The sequence below is a fragment of the Callorhinchus milii genome, unplaced genomic scaffold (assembly GCF_018977255.1).
Source record: "Callorhinchus milii isolate IMCB2004 unplaced genomic scaffold, IMCB_Cmil_1.0 Scaffold20, whole genome shotgun sequence".
Lineage (NCBI taxonomy): Eukaryota > Metazoa > Chordata > Chondrichthyes > Chimaeriformes > Callorhinchidae > Callorhinchus > Callorhinchus milii.
The window spans coordinates 10962446-10985670 of NW_024704761.1; the positions used below are offsets into that span (position 1 = coordinate 10962446).

At 43.4% G+C, this 23225-nt stretch overlaps 1 protein-coding gene across 1 annotated transcript in view; it reads left to right on the forward strand.

Moving 5' to 3' along the window:
* The window catches only part of LOC103175712 (heparan sulfate glucosamine 3-O-sulfotransferase 3A1-like), a 61912-nt gene extending 42658 nt beyond the window's left edge, over nt 1–19254 (forward strand). The window contains exon 3 of the mRNA XM_042342572.1: nt 18193–19254. Coding sequence (XP_042198506.1) covers nt 18193–18814 — 622 coding nt within the window. The 3' untranslated portion in view covers nt 18815–19254. The remainder of the gene's footprint in view (nt 1–18192) is intronic.
* Nucleotides 19255–23225: the final 3971 nt, after the last annotated feature.

Below are 23225 nucleotides of genomic sequence, written 5' to 3' on the forward strand. Positions count from 1 at the left end.
AGTCACAGTATCCCCAGCCCTGCTGCTCCTGAGATAATGCAAGGTGACCAAAAACTCGTGACCCTATTATATTGTCTAATAATTGTTAAAGAAATAAGTGTTAAAGAAATGATGATTTTTTTTAGATAATAGGGTAGCTGAAAAATAAAACATTTTGGGCACCCAGCAGAAGATGAGCATTGGCCTATAGTAGGATAAATAATAATAAATAATAATAATCGTTGCATTTGATAGAGTTCCTTATCACGTCATTGAGATGCTTCAAAGCGTTTCAAAGAATATACTGTAAAGTGAATCAACTGTATATTTCATGGTCGAAACGAGCGAGTGGGAGTCAAACGCTCCCAGCACTAAGCGCAAAGCAAAGGTTTGTGTTTCAAAGCAAAGGTTTGTGTTTGTGTTATTAATTTTTTTAAGAAAAATCTTTTGTTTAGAGATCAAATCACATTGATCTAAAATATCCTCTTGTTGGCTGCCGCTCAACCCAACATCAACAGCTGCGAATGATCATTTGGTTACCAGGAACGCTTATTATCATTTCAAAGCACCGGTTCATGTAAAGGTTAGCCATGTGGTGATGGTTTGAGTAGATTGGCTTTACCAGCCCTCGACATTGGGATGCTGAAGAGATGCAATCTTATCAGTGAGTGGGGGCGCGTTGGGTAGTTTTTTGTGCTGTTGTCCATCTGTCTGCTTATGGCCAGATCTGTAAAGGTCTCGAGTAACATACATGTAAATAAAACATGGGCAAGCAAGCAATGCAAAGTGAAACTCTTGGCTGTTTTATTCATGTCTGCTTTTTGGCCACTTGTACCTGATCTTAAATAAAGAGTCAAGTTTCCATTTGTTGTAAAGCAAGGCTGTTCTTGTTGATAGGACCTGCCACAGAGATCTGGGATCCGCACCTGTGATTCCCAGGTGACTGGTTTCTGGTCTCCTGCTCTGGAGTTGTTGCTGAGCGGAGAGAGAGGGAGAGAGAGAGACGGGGAGACAGTGAAAAACTTGTAGCAAAAAAGGAAGTGAAGAAAACATTCAGTGACTCAGGCAGCGAAGTGACCAGACCTCTCCCAGGTTTAAAACATCTTTTACTTTCGTAAGGAAGTTGTGAGTTAATAATAAAGAACGCAAGCATGGAGGAGCTTCCAATGCACAGTATTCCTGGAGTGAATTGAAGAGAAAAGATTTTTTTTTAAGAAAGTTACCAATGCCTCATAGGAGGTTCCGACGAAGTGCTTCTGAAGCTCAATTGATCTCATCCTTCTGGAACTAACCCATTGTCTCCCCACCGAAGCATCAAGTTGTTCTTAACCAAGTCCCATTGCCTAGGTCTCAATCACCCTTCCTGGTATATCTTTCGCGGTAGAAAAAAAATACTTCCGGTATTTTTCTCTTCTAAAAATCCACCTCACCCATGAAAGTGTGGCCTCTTGTCCTTCCACCTCATCTTAGCTGAACCTACTGTTCTGTGTATAGTTTTTCCATCTCGCCCACTTAGGGTTTGGGTTAACCCAAACCTTAAGTTTCGCCCCAAAAATACACCGTTTTTCCTGTGAAGCTCTATGAAGACTTAATAAGGTGCTGTATCAAATGCGAGGATTATTATTACTATATCTTTATGAAGGTCATTGTTGAGATACCCCTTCAACATTTTTCTTTCCAAAATCCCTCCACACAGGTTAGGAGGCATTATTTTCGATTGCTCGATTGCTCTCTGTTTAGGGTCAGGTCTTAATGATCAGAGCTGTAGTCTGTGCTCCAGGTGCGACTTGACCGAAGCCATCTACAGCTCCAGAATGAAGTGCTGGGCGTCTGAACTAAAAAAAACCACGTCTGAACAGCTTCAACCCATTAGTATGTCCCGAGCATGTCTGGGGAGTTGATAATTCACAATTTGCGCTAATAGGTTAATCTCTCGAAAAGTTGGAAGTTGAAAGCAGAGATCAGGGTGTTAGAGGACTGTCCTGATCTGCAGTCGTGTAGAGGCAAATGTGACAGGTCATTAGAACCTGACATTTCGAAAGTAATTGCATGTAAAGGCAAGAGGGAGCTGTGAAACGTGGCGCAGCCAGGGGAAGCGATGGCCTCTTGGCCCGAGTGCGATCCTCTTAACGATGCGACAATCTGATGGAATAAGCTAATCTGGTCATAATTGGTTTGTGAAATATTTCCTTGGGTTCTCAGTTGGAGGTGACCTTGTCTCACCAAGCTGGAAAAGTAAATTGCTGTCAGATGATCGGATTCGTGCGTGTGTGGAGTTTTTTTTGTTCGAAGGAAAACTTTTGCTCTGTGCCTGTCTGTCCGGCACTGGAGACCCCCGAGTTCGGTCAGCACGGCAGCTAGACAAGGGAGAAATAAAACACTCAATAAGGTAGCACCCAAAGTGGGACCTGGACTGGAATAAAGCCTTGGGATGTCAAAGCGAGCTCCATGTACAAAGCACACAGTCACTATAGTGAATAGCAAATCCTGTGAAGCGCTATGAGATGCCATCCTGACGTGAAAGGCACGATCAAGAATCATCATTATTAATTGTTATTATAATTAGAGTCATATCGACTGAACAAACAGGGATTGCACAATTGGCAGCAATTGCTCCACTACCCATGAAGTTCAATAAATTAAATAAATAAATACAGGTGTAATCGGCCCAGAGTTACTGACAAATTTAAGGCTCAAATAAAAATAATAATAGATATAGCATCTCATCACAAAGCCTGTAGATCTGCTTTGTCTCAAAATACAATTCTGCGCAGTGTTAAAAATGATTAAACTTAGTGTTAGGGTTGGAAGACAGTTTTACGCGGTTCTTAAAAAGTGTCGGCTTCTGAATTAAGAATTAAGAGTTTAGAACGATTCTTCACCTTTGAAAGATAACAGGGTTTTACAGCTTCCGACTAGACTAGGAACTTCAGGCCTCTGGTGGTTTGAGACATTAAACAGGCAATGCGGTTCCAGTTTGATTTTAAGGAACAGTGAATGCAAGATTTCAATATATGAAGTTTCACCATCTAGATTTGGAATTTCTTTGCTAAAATACACATCTCATTCAGATCTATACTCAGCCTCAATGCCCGCCGGTTAATAATTATCCTTGTATTTGATATAGAGTCTCATCACGTCTTCGAGACGTCTCAAACGCAAATTGACTGTATATTTTGTGGCCAAAACACAGCAGCCAATTGCACACAACAGCGTCCCACAAACATTTCGACAATTCCTTAGATAATTATCTGGGGAGGACAAGTTTGCAGGGCTATGGGGAGAGAGCGGGGGAATGGGATTGATTTGGAAGCTCTTTTCAAAGAGCCGGCACAGACACGATGGGCCGAATGGCCTCCTTTTGTGCTGTATAATTCTATGAAACAGTCATGGATTGAGTGACCAAATTATTATGTAAAAAATGTTTTGTTTCGAAGGCAAAAGCGATCCACAGTAGGCTTCCTACTTACTGCTAGGTAAACATAGGCGTGTGGAGGAAGGAAACTTGCTTATCATTTTGCCCTGGGAATCGAACCCGGGTCCTCTCGCCTGCGCGGCGAGTGCTCTAACCAATAGACTGCAGGACTCCACAAAAGTGTGGCGGGTTTCCTGGTGGAGGCGGAACTGATCTCACAGTCAGTGGGCCCGAGCCTGACATGCACCGTAGCTTGGCCCAGCACAGCAGAGCAACAACCTGCTGCCTCAGTGTGGAGAGAGAGGCCACCGGCTGAAAAAGCAGCCGGCAAGTGTCCTCGCTCCTGCCGTTTGACAGCTTCCATTTATTCGGTTAAAATGTCTTACAGACCTGACATAAGAAACACACTGTGCGCGTCAATTCGAGAGAGAGGTAGGCAGTGCAAAGAGCCAGTGTCGATCCATGCAATACTCCAGCCCATTTGCTGCTCCTCACCCTGGCTTAGTGTCACAGACAGCTTAGGTGGGTGAGCCACTTGAAAAGGCTTGGTGTTTGCAGTGTGGGTGTACAGTATTGGTTTCACTCTGCTTGGCACTGGCCTTTTACTCCCTTTTGTTTTACATTATCCTCAACTTAACCTTCAACTGTGCTCTCCCCTTTGTTCAGTGGGTAGATTTAGCTACTTTGCTTCAGGGATGACCTGGAAGATTGGATTGGAGCTTATTAGCAAATTAGACATGGCATTTGTAAGGACTAATTAGTAATTGCTTCCAAGTCATCACCTAATGAAAGGACACAGACGCTAATAGGATGCTCAGCAATTTCATCAGGAACATTTATCAGGTGCATCTGGTGCTGACCAGAAATCACAGGCAGAACACCACTGCTCCGAGCTGCTCAGTACAACCCGTGGATACGTACACCTAGGAACCCGGGCGTTAGTTGATTGTTGGGTCGCTTTTCCGGGATAATAATTCCTTCAATAAAAATAAATAATAATAATAAATAGGTCACTTGAATCCAGGACTGTTTGTGGGACACTGCTGTGCACAATTGGCTGCCTCGTTTCGCCCACAAAATATAATCAAGTCACTTTACAGTACATTCACCAGGAGAAACTCATCTCCTCTTTCAGTTGTACCACAGGATCTTTTAACATCCACTTGAATATCCAGACTATGTATTCCAAAAGTTTCCGGCTAATGGGATTAAACACTGCGGACACAACATGTGGGGTGGGTCAATGCCACTTTTTATGAGTCACAAATTGACGGCTGTAATTAAATGCCATCTAGTGACTGAACTGGGCTTAACAGTTCCCAGTTCCAATCAGTTGGGGGGGTGGGGGAGGGCCGTGGTTGGGAAGCACTTTTTTTAAATTCAAAATATAACGTCAAAGTACTCAGTCAATTCACTTTATGGTATTTTCTGTGAAGCGCTTTCAGACGTCTCAAAGATGTGATTAAAGCGCTGTATCAAATTAAAGGATTATTATTATATGGTGATTCAGAAGGTGAAGAGAGTTTTTGTAAATATTGGTGTATTGGCATTGTGTAGTAAGTGTTTAGTGAGATACACAGCAACCGGTGATGTGGCAGAAATGGTAGTTTACCCTCCTCCCCACCATTAAGTCATATTTACCATTAACAGATAACATGGAGTCCTGTAGCTCAGTGGTTAGAGCACTAACTTTGAGACTAACTGGGTTTAATTCGAGGCAGGGTGAAACCTTGGGCAAGTTTCCTTACTCCACACGCCTAATAATAATCCCTCCAAAACAAAACAATAATAAATTGGTAATTTTTAATCCACGACTGTTTGTGGGACACTGCTGTGCGCAATTGGCTGCCGCGTTTCGCCCACAAATATACAGTCAATTCACTTTGCAGCATATTCTGTGAAGCGCTTTGGGACGTCTAGAAGACGTGAAAAGCGCTATATCAAATACAAGGATTATTATTATTATAAACTACCCAATCTAAATAAGATATTTTAATCAAATGTCTAAATGTAAACAATAACCCCCTTCTCCCCATTGTCCTCCTCGTTTCTCCTTCAGTTGACTCAAGATCTTTGTTCAGATGTTGGCTGCTTGTTTGAATGTTTGGGGGTTCGCAGACCAGCCTGACCCCATCCCCTCTCCCATCTCCTCTCTTCCCCATCCTCAGCTGCATCTGCAATGACTATTCTCCATCAGAGACACTAACCCCAAGGCACCAAGACCAATTTGTACCTGATCTCTGCCCAGCTCACGCCACCACACTAGGCAGCTAGTAGATTGAAGGACCACTCGGTGGGCAGGGGATTTACAGTGATTTACTAAAGAGGCCAGTGAGAATAATAATAATCCTTGCATTTAATATAGAGCCTTATTACGTTTTCGAGACGTCTCAAAGTGCTTCACAGAATAGACCGTAAAAGGAATTGACTGTATATTTTGATGCTTTCAACCTGAGATCTGCAAGCAAACCAGCATTAGACAATGTAGTTTAACCTCTTCAAGAGATTAAAGGCGGAGAGAAAAGGGCAAGACAAAAAGATTTTTGGTTGAGAGCATAAGAGAGTGAGGAACATAGTGTCTTGACTACCAATGATGGGTCAGAAGAAGTGAGAAACAGCCAGAGGAGCAGAAGGGGAACACAGACCAGCACAGCAACAAGGGATATAACAGAGATGGTGGTTCCCCTCCCAATTAGATCCTATTTATACCATTAACAGATAACACTACCCCATCAAAATAACAATAATAATATCTTTGTTGCATGTATGAAAGCACTCTTTAAACATTCAGCGGGAATATAAGGCTGTAAATGAATAATCAGCATGATGGTGTTTTTATATATGACCAGACACGTGCAGGTCAGCCCAGGACCTCTGAGGTGCTCAGTCCTCTCGAGTCACAGTGGGATAGAGCCATACATACTTCTTAATATGGGTTTCGTGGGCAACTGTTACAAACCAGCAAGGTTAGAGACCTTCAGAGCCACTTGATGTCCTGTCAGGTGGGCGCTCAGGTGAGACTAACAAAAACCTTCCTTAACCAGAGGAGCAGGTGGCAAGATCAGTGCAGGATTTGGATCAGGAGGGAAAGTGCTGGTTGTTGAACAGGGGAAATGTTTATTCTGAGCAACACCTCAAGCAACTTAGGCTTTGAGAGCAGGATTTAACCAGTGACGCTTTGCTAGTCACGTCATCAGAAAGTCAATGTTATTGCCTTTGTTTTCTTGAGAGCTGACAATCTGAAATCAAAACAGAAGTCGCTGGTAACACTCAGCAGGTCAGGCAGCATCTGTGGAGAGAGGAAAGTAAGTTAACAGTTCAGGTTGATGACCTTTTCTCTTTGAATAGGGACCTCAGTTTTAGATCTTAAACAAAGGAACATGAGACCAACAAGTTTCTCCCTTAGACTAGACGATGAACTTTAAGGACGCTTGAATATAAGGAATACTGAAGAGCAGATAGTGGGCATAGATAGATCATGTAGAAAAAGACACCAGCTCAGATACCTTGAGGCAAACTGGCCCATTTGTGCTGTAATATTGCGTGACATGTGAACATCACAGTGCATCAAAGACAGGAGAGGATCAAGTAGAGAAGATTAAATGCTGAAAGGTTTCGATAGAGATGGAGAGGAGATGAACAACAACAACAAATTACACTTTATAGCATCCTTCACGTCGGAAAGATGTCCCAGGGTGCTGGACAATCAGGGGGTTTTGGACCCGAACTGGGAGCTGGGGGTCAGGAAGGGTGGAGAGCAGAGGGGAATAGGGGGAAGAGGGTGGCTGAAGTCAGGGTCGAAGAGGAGGGTCTTTCGACGGAACTTGAAGGAGGCAAGAGAGGGGGTGAGGCGGAGGGACTGTGGGATAGAGTTCCAGCGTGTGGGGACAAAAAGATTGAAGGCATGGAAGAGGGGAAGTTCAAGGATATGATCAGGAAAATGAACAACTCACCAAAACAGGACAACCTGTAGCAGAACCAAAGTGGGGAAAGCGGGGGGATTAGAGTATTTCGCTCCAGTGGAGGAGGTAACACCAGCTCAGGTTCAATGGGATGAACAACCTCCTCTTGTGTGGCAGTTTCTACCATTTCATTAGGATTGCTCTGTTGTGCTGATTCAGCAGAGCTGCTTAAATGGAAATAGGTCACTTGTAGCAAAGCTGCTCCTGGGCTTTACACAGAGGCAAACATCATAGCTAATCTGTGCCAGCAATGCTCCACACATACAAAACCACCAATTTTATCCGATTAACTGATGGGCATTAGGAAGGGATATTGGAGAAGACCTTTTACCCAGAGCAGTACGGCACAAAGACAGGCTGTTCAGCTCAAATAGTGCCAGTGCTCATGTTTGTATCCTACACAAGTCACCACTCATCCTGGTCCCCTCGGTCCCCTTCTCCTTCATGTATGCATCAAGCTACAGCAACAACAATAGGAACAACTTGCATTTATATAGCACCACACACACTGGTAGCAAGAGGCTATACAAACACTATACAAAAACTCATGTTCAATTCCCTTACCTCCCTGGTATCTCCCTACCTCTCCGATCGCTCGACTGGCACCGGCCTCCTGCTTAACCCTCGCGCCCTCCACTCCACCATTGGAGGTTGCGCTTTCGGCCACTACGCCCCGAAACTCTGGAATAACTCTCCCTCAATCCCTCCACCTTGCCCCCTCTCTGCCCTTTTGAAAGTCCCACCTGAAAACCTTTCTTTTGTACTTACGGTAACCCCCCCCCCCCACGGCTTGGAGTCAGACTCCCCCACTCTGAGACGCTACCCTGTGTGGAGGGCATTATATAAGTGAAAGTTGTTGTTGTAGCATCCCAGAGGGTATTTAACATATCTCTCTTATACACTTTGATGTTATTTGCTTCAACCACTGCATCCTCATGAGCCTCTGCGTGACATTCCTTCGAAATTCCCCATTAGATCCACCATAGAATCATAGAACTTTAAAGCACAGAACGAGGCCATTCGGCCCATCGTGTCTGTGCCACCACTGGTTCTCTTATATTTATGCATTCACCAACACAGCTTGCAGAGAGCCAGCACGGGCAAAGACGTACAGTTTAAAGTACTGATATTACCAGAAATAAGTAACGCTTTACTTATTAAGGTAACAATTGCAAATTTTTTTCAGGAAATGTCAATTTGTTCAATTTAAATTCCCACCAAGCTGCTGCCAAATCTGTACCTTTCTTTCACGTTAATGCTTTGTTTTGGTTCACACTTAAAGGTCCACTGAAATCAGCGAGTTGTTTGCAATCAGATGGTTTCACCCTCATTACATAGATAGCTAGCGGGATTGAGACAGGCACAAATTAGATGGGTCGACAAATGGAGAGTGAACAAAGGGGAATGACAATAGCACCTCTGGGCAGATCAATATATTTCCAGGGCATCCTCATTAATCAAATCTTATTGGTCCAGCAAACTGCCCTCATCCTAAAACTGATACAGGGTAATAATGTTTGTGACATTTTGCAATTCTCCTTAGTCCTGAAATTCCACTTAGATTTAGCCTGTGAGACCATTATGTCCTGATATTTAAGATTGCATAGAACTGTGGAAATCCTTCAATTCAGTCTTAATCTGGAAGCATTTATAGAGATACATATATTTATGGCTAAATAAAAGAACCGCAGAAATCTGGCATTTCGCTCACAAAATACACAGTCAATTCGCTTTATAGCGTATTCTGTGAAGCGCTCAACAATGCTACATCAAAGGATTATTATCATTGATTATTATTTTAAATTCAGGTTGAAGAATTTTTACCAAAAAAAATTCAGCACGACCTTAAACATCAGGCGCAATGGGTGTTTCAGGCTAAGAGCAGGTGGAATTTCAGGCCCGAGCTTGGGCTTCAGGTGCAGCAAGCGAGGCCAGCGTTCCTGTGAAATTGATGGAATCAAAGAAAAGCAGGGAGAAGGTTTTACACATCTGTAAAACCTGATCCTCAATGTGCATTTGGCTTCCACCAGACTCGGCTCCTGTCATATTACTCAGTTGCTAATTCCAGCACTTAAAGCTTGTTAATAAAGGTAGATTGCCCTTTGATAAGCCACGTTACAGGAAGAAGATGTCAACGTGCATTTTTACGCTAGTCCAGGACAGATCACAGATGTGGTTTCTTTGCAACTCTGAGCTATGCTTCAACTGTTAACGTGCATCTAAATTCCTTTGTCTAATATTAACATGTTTTCTTATTAAATAAACCAATTACTTTGACAGCTGTCCGATAAAACCAGTACAAAGTGAAGGCAGAAATCTGCAGGCATTTGCTAACGAACGTGGCCGACAGAAAATGAAAACGTTTTGCCCAAGCAGCTGGGAAACTTCATGTCTCTCCTGTTCTTTGGACTTAAATTGTCAAAGATTAAATAGACTTTATGCCGTGCAGAAACTGATTTTATGGGGGCGATCCCTGCAGCTGTGTTTAGGTTTTGAGGAGAATGCAATTGAAGTTTATTGAAGTTAAAAAGTTTTTGATTAATGGCTGTGCCATCAATAATTTGCTAAACACCCACCGTAAGAGTTCTACCACCATAAAGTCACCTATCCTGCCAATGCACAAGGAAAAATCTATTCGTTAATGTCTCATCCAGAATTAACCTCCAGGTTTTACATTGAGACCGAACTTCCTCCGAGTCTGAGTTTGCAAGACCACATCTTCCTATTAAGGCAATGTGTAGATCCCTGACTGTCCAGTGCCTTGGGACGTCCTCCTGATATGAAAGGCGCTGTGCAAAAATATTTTGTTGTTGTTGTTGCTGCACGAGTAATAATAATAATAATACTTGCATTTGATGCAGTACCTTATTACATCTTCAAGACGTCTCAAAGCGCTTCACAGGATATACTGTTAAGTAAATTTCACTGTATATTTTGTGGGTGAAACTTGGCAGCCAATTGCACACAGCAGTGTCCCACAGTTCTTAAAACGGAGGCAACGTCCACAATAAGACTGAAATTGAGAGTTACACTGCTTTGCACAACTCCCTTTTGAATGTGTAGGTATAATTGGTCCCCATCATCTCCCTGGGTTATCTACTCTGTGTGTTGTTCTGCTCTGTGTAGTTGCTCAAAGTAGTTAAATCTCGGTTGAATTCTCGGTTCATTCACCCACCCATCGTTTGAGTTCACCTTGTTCTAGATGAATGGCCATTTCAAACAACTTTGAAACATCTCAAAATAGCAACCCATCTAATTGCTGTTGAGTGTAGTGACTATTTGTGAGCAAACTTAGCAGCCAATTTGTACTCAGCGAGCTTCCGCAAACAGCCATGAAGTGAATGATGAATTCAATCTGTTGGAATGTTGACCAGGACACTGGGGAAAGAAACCCTTTCTTTTTTCATTTGAGTCATTGATTTTACCGTCCACCAAAAGAGATGGATGAGATTTTGTGTTAATGTCTTCTCTGAAGAACGGTACCTCTGATTTTTCCCCTTGAGACACTAAGTAAGATCTCCACTGTCTTTTACATTGTGAACATTTCCAGCTTTAGTAATCTCTTCTCATAAGTCAGGAGTCCAATTCCAGCTAACAATGTTACCCCCTTCATTAGATTATACAATGCAAGTTTTCCTCATTGTAATACAGGGATCAGAATTGTACAGGGGAGATATTTTATACAAGTTCAGTATCACTTCTTATGACTTTTTCCTTCGTTATAGTAATATAATAATCCTTACATTTAATATAGCGCCTTATCACGTCTTCAAGACATCTCAAAGCGCTTCACAGAATATACTGCAAAGCGAATTGGCTTTGTGTTTTTGGGGGCAAAACGCGGCAGCCAATTGCGCACAGTGAAGTCCCATACACAGTCATGGATTGAATGACCAAATTATTATTATTTTTACTTGTTTTTTTAACACACTATTAGATCCCTGGAGAAGCGATCCACCCATTGACTAACAACCAGGTTCCTACTTACTGCTAGGTAAACAACAACAACAAGATTTCATTTATAGAGTGCCTTTCACGTCGGGAGGACGTCCCAAGGCGCTGGACAGTTGGGTCAGGACCCGAGCAGGGGGGAAATGGTCAGGGTGAGGGGAGGGAAGGGAGGGAGCGAGGAAGGGGTAGAGAGTCGAGAGGAGAGCTGAAGGCACGGTTGAAGAGAAAGGTCTTGAGACCGGCCTTGAAGGAGGAAAGGGAGGAAGCGGCGAAGGCACTGGGGGATGGAGTTCCAGAGCCTATGGGATAAACAGAGGCGTGTGGAGTAAGAAAATTTGCCCAAGGTTTTGCCCTGCCCGGGAATCAAACCCAAGTCCTCTCATTTGCGAGACGAGTGCTCTAACCACTCAGCTACAGGATTCCATTCCTATAGTTACACAGCTAAAAGAAAGGAATGTGTAGGCATACACCATCACTACACTTGAGAGCTGTTACCTACAAAGCGCTTTGAGATGTAATCCCCCCTAACAGGCACGATACTAAATGCAACAATTCGTTTCATCAGGTTTTTCCCTCCTCTGAAAATACAAGATGGCAAATTCAGAACTCAAAGAGTTAACATCACCATTACACCTAATGGGCTCCTGGAGAATCTTGGTTTCCAGTTCGATTTAATGAATGACTTTCACATGTGTTTCAGAGACGGCCACTTCCTGGCGGCAAAGCACACGACCTCCGTGACAGATCATGTGACATGAGGGTCAAAGAAACCCAATCCCAAATATGTCAGCTCGGCCAATGGGCAACTGGAGCACTGGAGCATGTTGGGTTGGGCAGGTGTGAGGTCAGAAGACCGGGCAATTGTCCATGGCTGTCGGAACTGTATATCAAAAATATACAGTCTCATGCGACGTTGATGGTTTGCCCACAATCAGTGCCGATCACCAGATAATATTTCAAAACTAAATTCCCATACATTTCCCCCACTAATTCTCTCCCTTGCTCTCCCAAATCCCCCCCTCCCCCTCCCCAGCTTGACTTCTTTTTTCCTTCTATGGCATATGGCCCCACGCCCAGGAGATGGTTTTTTTTTGAGGTGTGAGACTTTATAGTGCTGGCAATCGGTTTAATATCTCAGGCCAGTCCAACCACCCTCTCCCCTGACCTCATGTTACAGATTTTCTCTCTAAAGTTGAGATGATTGAGAGGGGACCTGATAGAAGTGTTTGTGATCGTAAAAAAGATTTGCTCAGATGGAGATGGATTACAGCAACAAATTGCATTTATATGACTGAAGATATCGTCAACCAGGAAGATCTTAAGATGGACTTTGAAGGAGGCAAAAAAAGGGGCGAGGTGAAGGGACTCTGGGATAGAGTTCCAGAGACTGGGGGCAGAAAGAAGCTATTTCCACATGTTGGTCAGTCCAAACTGGAGGGCATCAATAGAAGATATCTTGAAATGGATCTAACAGGGAATTCAGGAGGAACCTCTTCACACAGAGGGTGGTGGCAGCTGTGGTTGAAGCAAAGAGCATCAATGTATTTCAGAGAACAGGAGGGAGAAGAGAACAGAGGGGAAAATGAGAGATGGGGCTCTCAAATGGAGTATAAACATGGTCATGGACGAGTTGGACTGATGAGCCCTTTCCTTTGATATAGCATCTATGGAACTCATGCAACGTCCATACATTTTTATTTTATTATCCTTCCATTTGATATAGCGATTTTCACGTTTTCTAGACATTTCAAAGAGCTTCACAGAATACATGTACCTTCTGACAGGGATTAAATAGGAACCATCTCTGGAGAGTCATCTGGAGCAGCGAACCCTGACTGGGATTTTTTCCCTCCTAAACTCCCGGGTCCTGAGGCCAATTGGAGAACCCAGCTCAGGGTTCAATCCCGTGACCTTTTGGTTTTGAATGGCCCAGTCCTGCGGGGGCTTACTGGGCTCAGGCAGTGTAGGACTGGGCCATTCAAAAGCTCTATGTATAATAATAAAGAATGACAGTTTCGGACTTCTGCAGTGGCTTGTGGCGTTCCAGCTATTAAGTCCCCAAAACAATCGACTTCCGACGAATTAGATGAAATCGCACGGGAGCTTTGGATGAGGAAAGCCCTTTGGCCTAGTTGATCCCTTGCTTCCAGAATACCGGACTGATTTGCTTCACATTACAGCTCCACGCAGCTCCTTAAATAAGTCCCAACGTCCCTGGCCCCGACCACCCTTCCTGCTAACCTATTCCAGCTGTCAATTATCCTGTGTGTAAACTTGGCCGGTTCGGAGTCTGACAATTGCCGAGTTATTGAAGAAAAGAAAACCCTAATGTGTTTTCCCTTTCCGATGGGTGGGGGAGGGGGGAAATATCTTATCTTGAAAAGTACTTAAATTGTTACTTTAAGTAAAAAAAACAACTGCCTTCAGAAACCTGGTGGCAATTTCTATCAGGATGACTATTAAGCAGCCAGAATTCAATTCCACTGGAGACGATGCTCATTTTTGCAAATGCCCTCATTTAATTTAAAACGAATATAATTCGGAGACACCAAAAGGCAATGACTTCCAGCAAACAGACTGCAGTAAAAGGAGTCTCGTGAACTTTGCTTTCCAGCAACCGTGAAGGTCATTGCAACCTTTCTGGCAACAAGACTCTGATTCTGGAGGAGTTTCAGAATAAGGGTCTAATTCGCAACACGAGTGGAGCTCTGTTGTAACACGGAGGTTTCGGGGGGAAAGTGGGGAAGGGGAGAGAGGGTCATAAAACTACCAACCGATCGGTATAACAGGGTCTGATCATTGGTCAGTACGTACACGTCAAGGCTTTGGTCTGCCACTGCATGGACAATGTTACCAGATAACGACGACAACAACAACAACTTGCAATTATAGGGTTTTGGAGCGCCTGACCAGATGCCCTGGAAATTGGTTATCGGTTTCCCGCACATCAGGGAGGGTTTCTCTTGATGCACCAATGTGTCATTACATTGGTTTCCACTTTCCAAAGTGGAAATGATGACAGACAATACCAAGTCAGAGCTTTCTGCAGTAACTGCTGCAAAATCATACATGTGCAATGGCTTTAACTTTGAAAACATATCACTTCCCTCGCATTAGCTGCTCATTTAGTTTCTCGTCTATACCATAGTTTTCGTAACCCTGCCCTCATAACCTTTGAGCTGACCTTGTTAATAAGGAAACGATGAAAGAAATCATTTGCGAAGTCAAATGAAGTAAATACAAATGAACTCAACCAAAGTCAACAGTGAGGAGATTACAGCTGGTTTCAAACATTGTGGACTTGCCACAGGACAGGTCCGAGCTATACGACATGCCCTTGATCACTGCCACAATAGATAATTGCAACATAAAGTAAGTGCTTCCCATCTGCCCGTTTAGGGGTATGTTAACCCCCGCGCCCCCACCCCACTCCGTGGTATTGCTCGAAAAGAGAAGGGAGTTTATTCTGGTGATCTGCGCAACTAATATAATTGGCTATTCAATTTGTACCCGTTTGTGGGGGGACACTGCTGGGTGTAAGTTGACTGCCCCATTCACAAAATACAGTCACTATACTTTACAGTAAATCCTGTGAAGCACTTTAAGATGTTCCTCCTGATGTGGAAGGTTCTTTATAAAATGTACTGATTATCAAATAGAACACCCAGAGTACCAGGAAGTGACATTTTGTGAGTTTGATTTGATGTATGATTTTTGTTCTGTTGCCAAATAATAATACTTGCAAACCTGGCAGCCAATTGCGCACAGCAGTGTCGCACAAACAGTTGTGGATTGAGTGACCAAATTAGTATCAGTAGTAGTTTTACTTTTTTTTACTGTGGTTTAGTCTGGAATCATGGCTCTGTGAGGTCACGTATTGTTCCAGTTCTTGTCTCAAGTGAAGTGTCTTGATATCTTCTTATTCATTAGACTGGGAGTTCACGTAACTTCTTCTTTCATAGAATCATAGAATTGTCCAGCACAGAAGGAGGCCATTCAGCCCATCGTGTCTGTGCCAGCTCTTTGAAAAGAGCTTCCCAAATCAATCCCACTCCCCCGCAGTCTCCCCATAGCCCTGCAAACCTGTCTTCCCCAAATATATTTGTTTGTGATTTAGGTTTTAATCTGATGTTTGTTCCATGCAGTGTGATAAGAGTTAGAAAGTACTCTCATCACCCTCCCCTTCACACTGGCCCTTGGCTTTCAGTAGCTGTATGTACCGTTTAATTAATAATTAAAATGTGCTCTTGGTTTTGAATTCCCCAAGCCTGAAATAGATTGAAGTGGCAGAGCAGTGGATGTAAATCATTTATAATCCACTTTTATGTTGTTGGTCCAATTCGCAATCTTACCAACAGGGAACACATTAGCCGCACAGCACGGAATAAAATCTGTGCGGTTCAGCAAAACACTGGGCGATAACTCTGAGGGTAGAGAGACCTCTAACAGAGTGAGGCACAGAGCGATGACATCCTAATCTTACAGGGTGTGGAGTTGCTGAGTGAGACACACAGAGGATTGTGTGTGGTTGATGACAAATGCACAAGGAGCATTGGCACAAAGGGTTCTTTCTGCTCATTCTCTCGATTGAGGTGTGAAGAATTAGCGAGCTGAATAAGTGACCGACTCTTCTTAAAAAAAGACGGCTAAACAGGTCAGAAGCGAGACCAGCAAACAATTTTTCAGGTGGAGTGTGTGGAATGCACTGCCCCTGAAATCTGGGGAGGCTGTAATCAATTTCAAAGTTTAAAGAGAAAGAGACACTCGGAAATTAAGGGGTTTGGAGAAAAGGCAAAGAAATGGGATTAAACGATCTGCCAATAGTCCAACTGGCAGGATGGGCTGAATGTCCTCCTACACCTGAAATTCACCTTCAAATGCACAGTCTCCACTTTACTGGTTTATGAAGAAATGTAACCGAGCCAGCGATATATCTTTTACTGATAACTTGCAATTACAAAGCGGCTTGCACGTAGAAAAGAACAACTTGTATTTATATAGTGCTCTTCATACAGGGTAGTGTCTGAGTGTTTTTTTAAGAAAATAATAGATTAGAAACGAAAGTGAACATCATATAGTCATGCTGCATAAACGTGGCATCTGGAATATCCCATAAATAACGAGATTCATTTCGATTTGGGAATAAATTTGGATGAGAAGTGGCTGGGTGGTGTGTGTGTGGGGGGGTTTGGGTTTGGGAGGGGGTGGGGAGGGAAAGGGAATTAAATCCAGAATAAACCAGGAGAAAATCTTAGTGTTTCTTTGAAATAGCAACAGCAAGACACCAATTTATAAAACTCACCTCAGTTAATAATAATCCTTGCATTTGATATAGCGCCTGATCACATCTTCTCGACGTCTCAAAGCACTTCATAGAATATGCTGCAAAGTGAATTGACTGTATATTTGTGGGCGAAACGCGGCAGCCAATTGCGCACAGCAGTGTCCCACAAACAGCTGTGGATTGAAAATGACCAATTTATTATTGTTTTGTGTTTTGGAGGGATTATTATTCCTTGCACTTGAAATAAGTTCATCCCCAGCTGAGCAAGCACTGCCAGTAAATAAGAGAAAAAGAAAAAAAATCAGATTTTCTCTATTCCCTTTCCTTCCCCTTGTTTCTTATTTAGTATGACACACTCCTTCCAAAAGAAATATCGCGCATAAAACAAGCACTCTGTGACAGCCAACATGACATTGTATTGCTCAGTTTATAGCCTCGGGCCCTCATCATGGCTCCTTCCAGTGCCTGGGCTTGTAATGGACTTCATTGTGACTGGCAATAATCTTAAGTGTTGAGGCTCAAAGTCATCAGCCGCTAAACACCGGTTCTGCTCCCGACACAGCCGCTACTACGCTGTCAGTAGCACCGAGGTGAACATTCTGCAGATTATTTTCGCCCGTAAAATATTCAGTCAATTCACTATACAGTATATTTTGTGAAGTGCTTTGAGACGTCTCAAAGATGTGATAAGGAGCTATATCAACAGCAGAGATTATTATTATTATTATTATTATTATTATCTCCACCCACAACCCTCCTATTTTCATTGTGACCATCCTTTTGACATTTTATTTTCTAAAATTACAGGGCGGTTGGCAAATCATTTTTATTTCAATAACATGACTTTTCTTAATAGTAATGAGAATAAATTGGTGAAATACACTCACGCCTTTGCTCCAGAAGGTTATTAGAATAATAATAATAATCCTTGCATTTCATATTGCACCTTATCACATCTTCGAGACGTCTCAAAGCGCTTCACAGAGTACACTGTAAAGTGAATTGACTGTATTTTGTGGGTTCAAGCCACAACATCATGAGTTCACACTGTTGGCTGACACACCAGCACAACAACTTTAACATTAAACCGAGGTCCCGTCCATCTGTTCAGATGGATGTTATCAATACCATGACATTATTCGAAAAGGTCATTGGCTTTGTAGCTGTTCGGGGCTCATTGCTGTACAAATTAGTTGCCCTGTTCACCTACAAATACATGCTCAGTCACTCCACTGTACAGCAATGGCCTGTGAAGCACTTTGATGTTATAGACAATATATTCAAAGTATTACAATTAATCTTTCATCTCAGCTCCGGGTCAGAAGGTTATGGGTTCACGCTCCACATGGAGACTTGAGCTTATAGTGTAGGCTGTCTCTCCAGGACAAGTTTAGGCAGGAATTGACCATTGATCCATCCAGACGCCCATTCAGATGTATCCAAGTTTCTCTCTGCCTCTCCGCTTCCACACATGCGGACAATATAAAACATCTGAAGCAAAATCAGGCTGGTTCATATTAATCTACACTTGTGTAAAGGTTTTCCAGTAAATTGCTAGAGGAAATATTCTCATCTTAACTTGTTCCTCTTTCCCCCCTCAGGGACTTGATGCCAAAAACTCTGGATGGACAAGTCACCATGGAGAAAACGCCCAGTTACTACGTGACCAAGGAGACGCCTCCTCGTATCCACGCAATGTCCAAGGACGCCAAGCTGATTGTGGTGGTCCGTGACCCTGTGACTCGTGCTATCTCCGATTACACTCAGACTCTCTCCAAAAAGCCCGATATCCCCAGCTTTGAGAGCTTGACCTTCAAAAACAGGACTACAGGCCTGATTGACACCTCGTGGAGCGCCATCCAGATTGGCATCTATGCCAAGCACCTGGAGAATTGGCTGCAGTACTTCCCCATGCGGCAGATCTTGTTTGTGAGCGGGGAGAGGCTCATCAGCGACCCAGCCGGAGAGCTGGGCAAGGTGCAGGACTTCCTGGGGCTGAAGAGAATCATCACAGACAAACATTTCTACTTTAATCAGACCAAGGGCTTCCCCTGCTTGAAGAAGCCAGAGGGCAGCAGCAAACCCCACTGCCTGGGCAAAACAAAAGGCAGAACCCATCCCAACATTGACCCCGAGGTGGTTCAGAGGCTCAGAGACTTTTACCGGCCTTTCAACATGAAATTTTACCAAATGACGGGTCAGAACTTTGGCTGGGACGATTGAGAGAAGCGATTCATGTGAACTCTTCCCAGTAAGGCAGTTTGTGCAAAAGTTGGAACTTTTTTTAAAATAAACAAAAAAATAAGCAGAAGCTATTATTGTAAGTAAACTTTAGTTTGAGGAGTTGCTCTATCCTTATGCTCAAAGCATTTTGTTTCGAATTATTTATTTAATAAAATATTAGCCACACTATTAGGCAAGATCATAGAATGAACAACCTAGCACAGTTACATCAGCTCGGCTTGGAGACAGGAGCCCACAATCTATCTGTAAAAATAGACAAAACTCTGGGCAGAAAGTTATTTTTTACAGAATTACTAATTGTGTTACTATAATATTCTATTCACAGATTTCTTTAACTGGGGTGCTATTTCTGTATTGGGTATTTTTTTACCTAATTTAAAAAGTTTTTTTTAAAAAAAGCACACATTTAATAAAGTTTACGGGTATTTATATCACGCTGCATTTCTGATTGTGATTTTATTTTGTAAGAAAAAGGTATCCATCTCTTGTGGATAAGGTTCAGTGAACGAGGAAGATGGTTTGTAAAACGCAAAGGTTTCGCCCAGAAAATACAGTCAATTCACTTCACAGAGTATTCTGTGAAGCGCTTTGGGATGTCCCAATGACGCGATGAAGCACTATATTATAATGCAAGGATTATTTATTACTATTCACATTTGCTCTGTTTGTTTTAAAAAGCACATGGATCCCCAGGTGACAAAATAGAAGGCCTAAAATTCCATCTGGTCTGTCCCTATGAAAGCTTTTTGTCTTATAATTTAAGTTTAAATTGTCAAATTCTTCAATTCAGTCTTGCTTTGTAAGCAGTTTTTGGAAAACCAGTTGCCATATTAAGGCTGAATTTAAGCAGTTTTCTACAATCCTGCACAATTGTAAATTTTAAAGACGTGTTGATCACACAGGCTATATTTTCAGCCTCGTTCTTAATAATAATCCTTGCGTTTGGTAAAGCGCCTTTTACATCTCAAAGAGCTTTACAGAAGTTAATGTAAAGTCCAGTCCTTCTTTTGGAAGCAAACGCTGCCGACAGCAAAATTCCGCAAGTAGCCATGAAGTAAATAATTAGTTTCATTCAAACAATTATTGGCCAGCACACCGCGAGAAACTCCCTTCTCTTTTCAAACAGTGACAAGGGATTTTTATCGTCCACTGAACGAGGCAGACGGGACCTTAGTTTAATGTCTCATACAAAGGACGGCACTCCCAACAATGGAGTTTTTCCTCCCAGCAATGCATTGGGTGTCGGGAAGTAAATGAGGATAGGCTCGGTCTCGAGCCTTTTGATTCTGTGCGAGTGGCAATGGGAGGTGTAGGGGACATTAACTGGCTGTTAGTGTGTGTTAGTGTTAGTGTGTGGAGCGTGTGCTTTGATGAACTGCGTCACATTCTGGTAAGAGCACAGCTCATTTGGCCAACAAAAGAAAATCAAACGGAAATGCTGGAGTGGGGGTGGTGTGGGGTGGGGGGGGGAAGATTATAAAAAAGAAAGATAGGATGAACGGAGTTAGCGTGTCCGAGTTAGCGTGTCCAGATCAATCCTTTTCACATGACAGTGCATTCACTTCATGAATTGGTCCCTTTGTAGCCGCTCTGCTCTGCTCTGCTCCCTCTTGAAGTCAATGAACCTTCAGGGAACATTTCTGTCGACAAAGATGGGCTTGTGGTTCGCAAGTGTTTTGGTCTCAGGATTAGTTTAAACAGAATCAGATGATTTTGAGACATCCATGGTTTCACAATTACTGTTAGGAGAAAAAAAACCACTCCAAATATATAAGGGTCCTTATTAAAAGTGAGACAGGGAAATACGGCTAAGTGGATAATAAAAAAATTACATTTAATCTAGCACCTTTCATGTTGGAGGGTGATTCACAGTGCTTCACGGGATTTACTGTAAAGTGTAGTGACTGGGTATTTTGTAGACAAAGAAGCGTCCCACAAACAACCCTAAAATAAATGGATTGTTGGACAGAACCCCGGGAGAAACTCTCTTTTCGAAAAGTGCCATGGAATCTTTAAAGTCCACCTGAACAGGCAGATGGGACCTAATTTTAAACATCTCATCCAAAGGATATCTCTAGCCATGCAGCAGAGGCTTGGACTGAGTTATATAGTCCCAATGTGGGGTTTGAACCCACAACCTTCTGCCTCAGAGGTGAGACTATTATAGAATCAAAGAATATTACAGCACAGAAGGAGGCCATTCGGCCCATCGTGCCTGTGCTGGCCCTTTGGAAGAGCTACCCACTCCCCACTCTTTCCCCATGCCCTTGGTTTGTACTACCAACTGAGGCAGGCTGACACTGAACTGAACGAAGACTATTTCAGACTCAGTCACGGCGGACCAAGTGGTTCCTTCTGGGCTACAAAATTTTGATGCTCATTGCATCAATATTATAAATATTTAGGCTTCAGTTAATAACTGCAGCTGATGATACCCTTGTTGTGATCAAACTAAGCAGTAATCGCAATGGTTTAGGTGCAAATCCAGGCAACATCAATTGCATTATTAATCAAGAATACAAATGATATCGGTTTCACAACCCAGCGAGGACGGATTTACCTGTTAGAGCTTTGCTCATAGTGTTACAGTTGTGTCTGCACCTCCCAAGTCTCAATGAGGAGCCAGACAGGCATTAATGCATCTGACTGCTAAAAAGCATCAAGTGGGTTGTGTTTTTTTTATATAAAAAGAAAGGTCAGTCTGCTGCCAATGTGAAGAGACTGGTCTGTGTACTCCAGACTGGGCAGGATATGCTGGCAAGCGAGCCCTGAGATTCCAGCATTCTAACAGGAGTCATCTTTTATTCCCGGTAAAGGATGAAGCTTTTTTTTGTGCCAGTTGAATAGTGAAAATGAGCCACAACCAGCGTGGACCGAGTCTCACGGAGTCACAATGAATCTCAGCGTCGCACCATAGCAACCCCACAAGTCGGGCGATGGTGCTGGAGGAGAGGAGGGGAGGGGGAGCGGAGGGGAGAAGAGAGGGGAGGAGACGGAGGGGAAGGGAGGGGAGGGGAGAAGAGAGAGTTGGGGGGGGAAGACAGGGAGGGGAGGAGAAGGAGAGGAGGAGAGAGAGGGGAGGGGAGGGGAGGAGAGGAGAGGAGAGGAGAGGAGAGGAGAGAAGAGGAGAGGAGAGGAGAGGAGAGGGGAGGGGAGGGGAGGGGAGGGGAGGAGAGGAAAGGAAAGGAAAGGGAGGAGAGGAGAGGAGAGGAGAAGGAGGGGAGGAGAGGAAAGTAGCCCCACAATAAATGCTCAGCCAGAGCTCAAATTGCCAACCCTTATTTAAAATGTAAGAAACTGGATTATTTGTGAAGGAAATTCTACTGATGATTCCTTTCTTCGCACAGACAGGACAACAGTGGTGTGTGTCATAGTTTCGCAACTCATTGCTTTGGGATGTGGAAATATTTGAGGGATGGAAAGAGAGAGAGAAGAAAATGGATTGGTGGGGTGGGGGGGTGGGGGCTGGAGAGACAGAAAGAGAGGATGGAGATGGTGAGAAATGAGAGAGACAGAGAGAGAGATAGAGAGCGAGAGAGACAGGAAGAATTGCCGATCATAGGGCAAAGACTTCCCGGATCTTCTGTCCTGGTGGTTGGCTCTGGCCTCCTACTTGTCCCTCGTCCCCTCCACCATCGACAGCTGTGCTTTCAGCCACTACGCCCCGAAGCTTTGGAACTCTCTCCCCCAATTCCTCCATCTTGTCCCATCCTTCCCCACGTGAAGACCTTGCTCTCCCACCGTGCTTATGGTCACCTCCTCCCTCCCTCCAGCTCGGTGTGGTTCTCTGCAGGCTGACAGGACAACAGTGGTGTGTGTCATAGTTTCGCAACTCATTGCTTCGGGATCACAGCGCCTTGGGACGTCCTCCCGACGTGAAAGGCGCTCTATAAATGGAATCTTGATGTTGTTGTTGTTGACAACAACTTGCTTACACGTAAACAAAAGGCAAGAGAAACCCCTTAGAAGCTGTGAATGTTGGACAAGATGAAATTTTCACTGGAGATCAAGAGGGGGACAAGGTGTGGCCTAGAATATTGGACCAAGAGCAGAGGCAGGTGGCAGATGTGGGGTTAAAATTGAAAGACAAGGACACGAAGGAGTGGATTTTGCAATATTTCTTTAAAAAGATGACGCACCTCTCTTCCACCTCCCTGGAAAAGAAGTGAGCCACCTTTCTCAGAAAATGTCGAAGGACTTGAAAGGAAAGAACATTACCTCAAAGAGCACTCGCGCACATGGCAGGAGAACCGTGTGCACTGAGGGCCACCGAATAAATTGAACGTTACGGTAATTTATTGACACAGTTTGAAGGCACCTTTAGTTCATGCTAATAGAATGCAATTAAATGTACAATGTTTTCCTAGCTCCGCAAATTCAATTGGCTGGA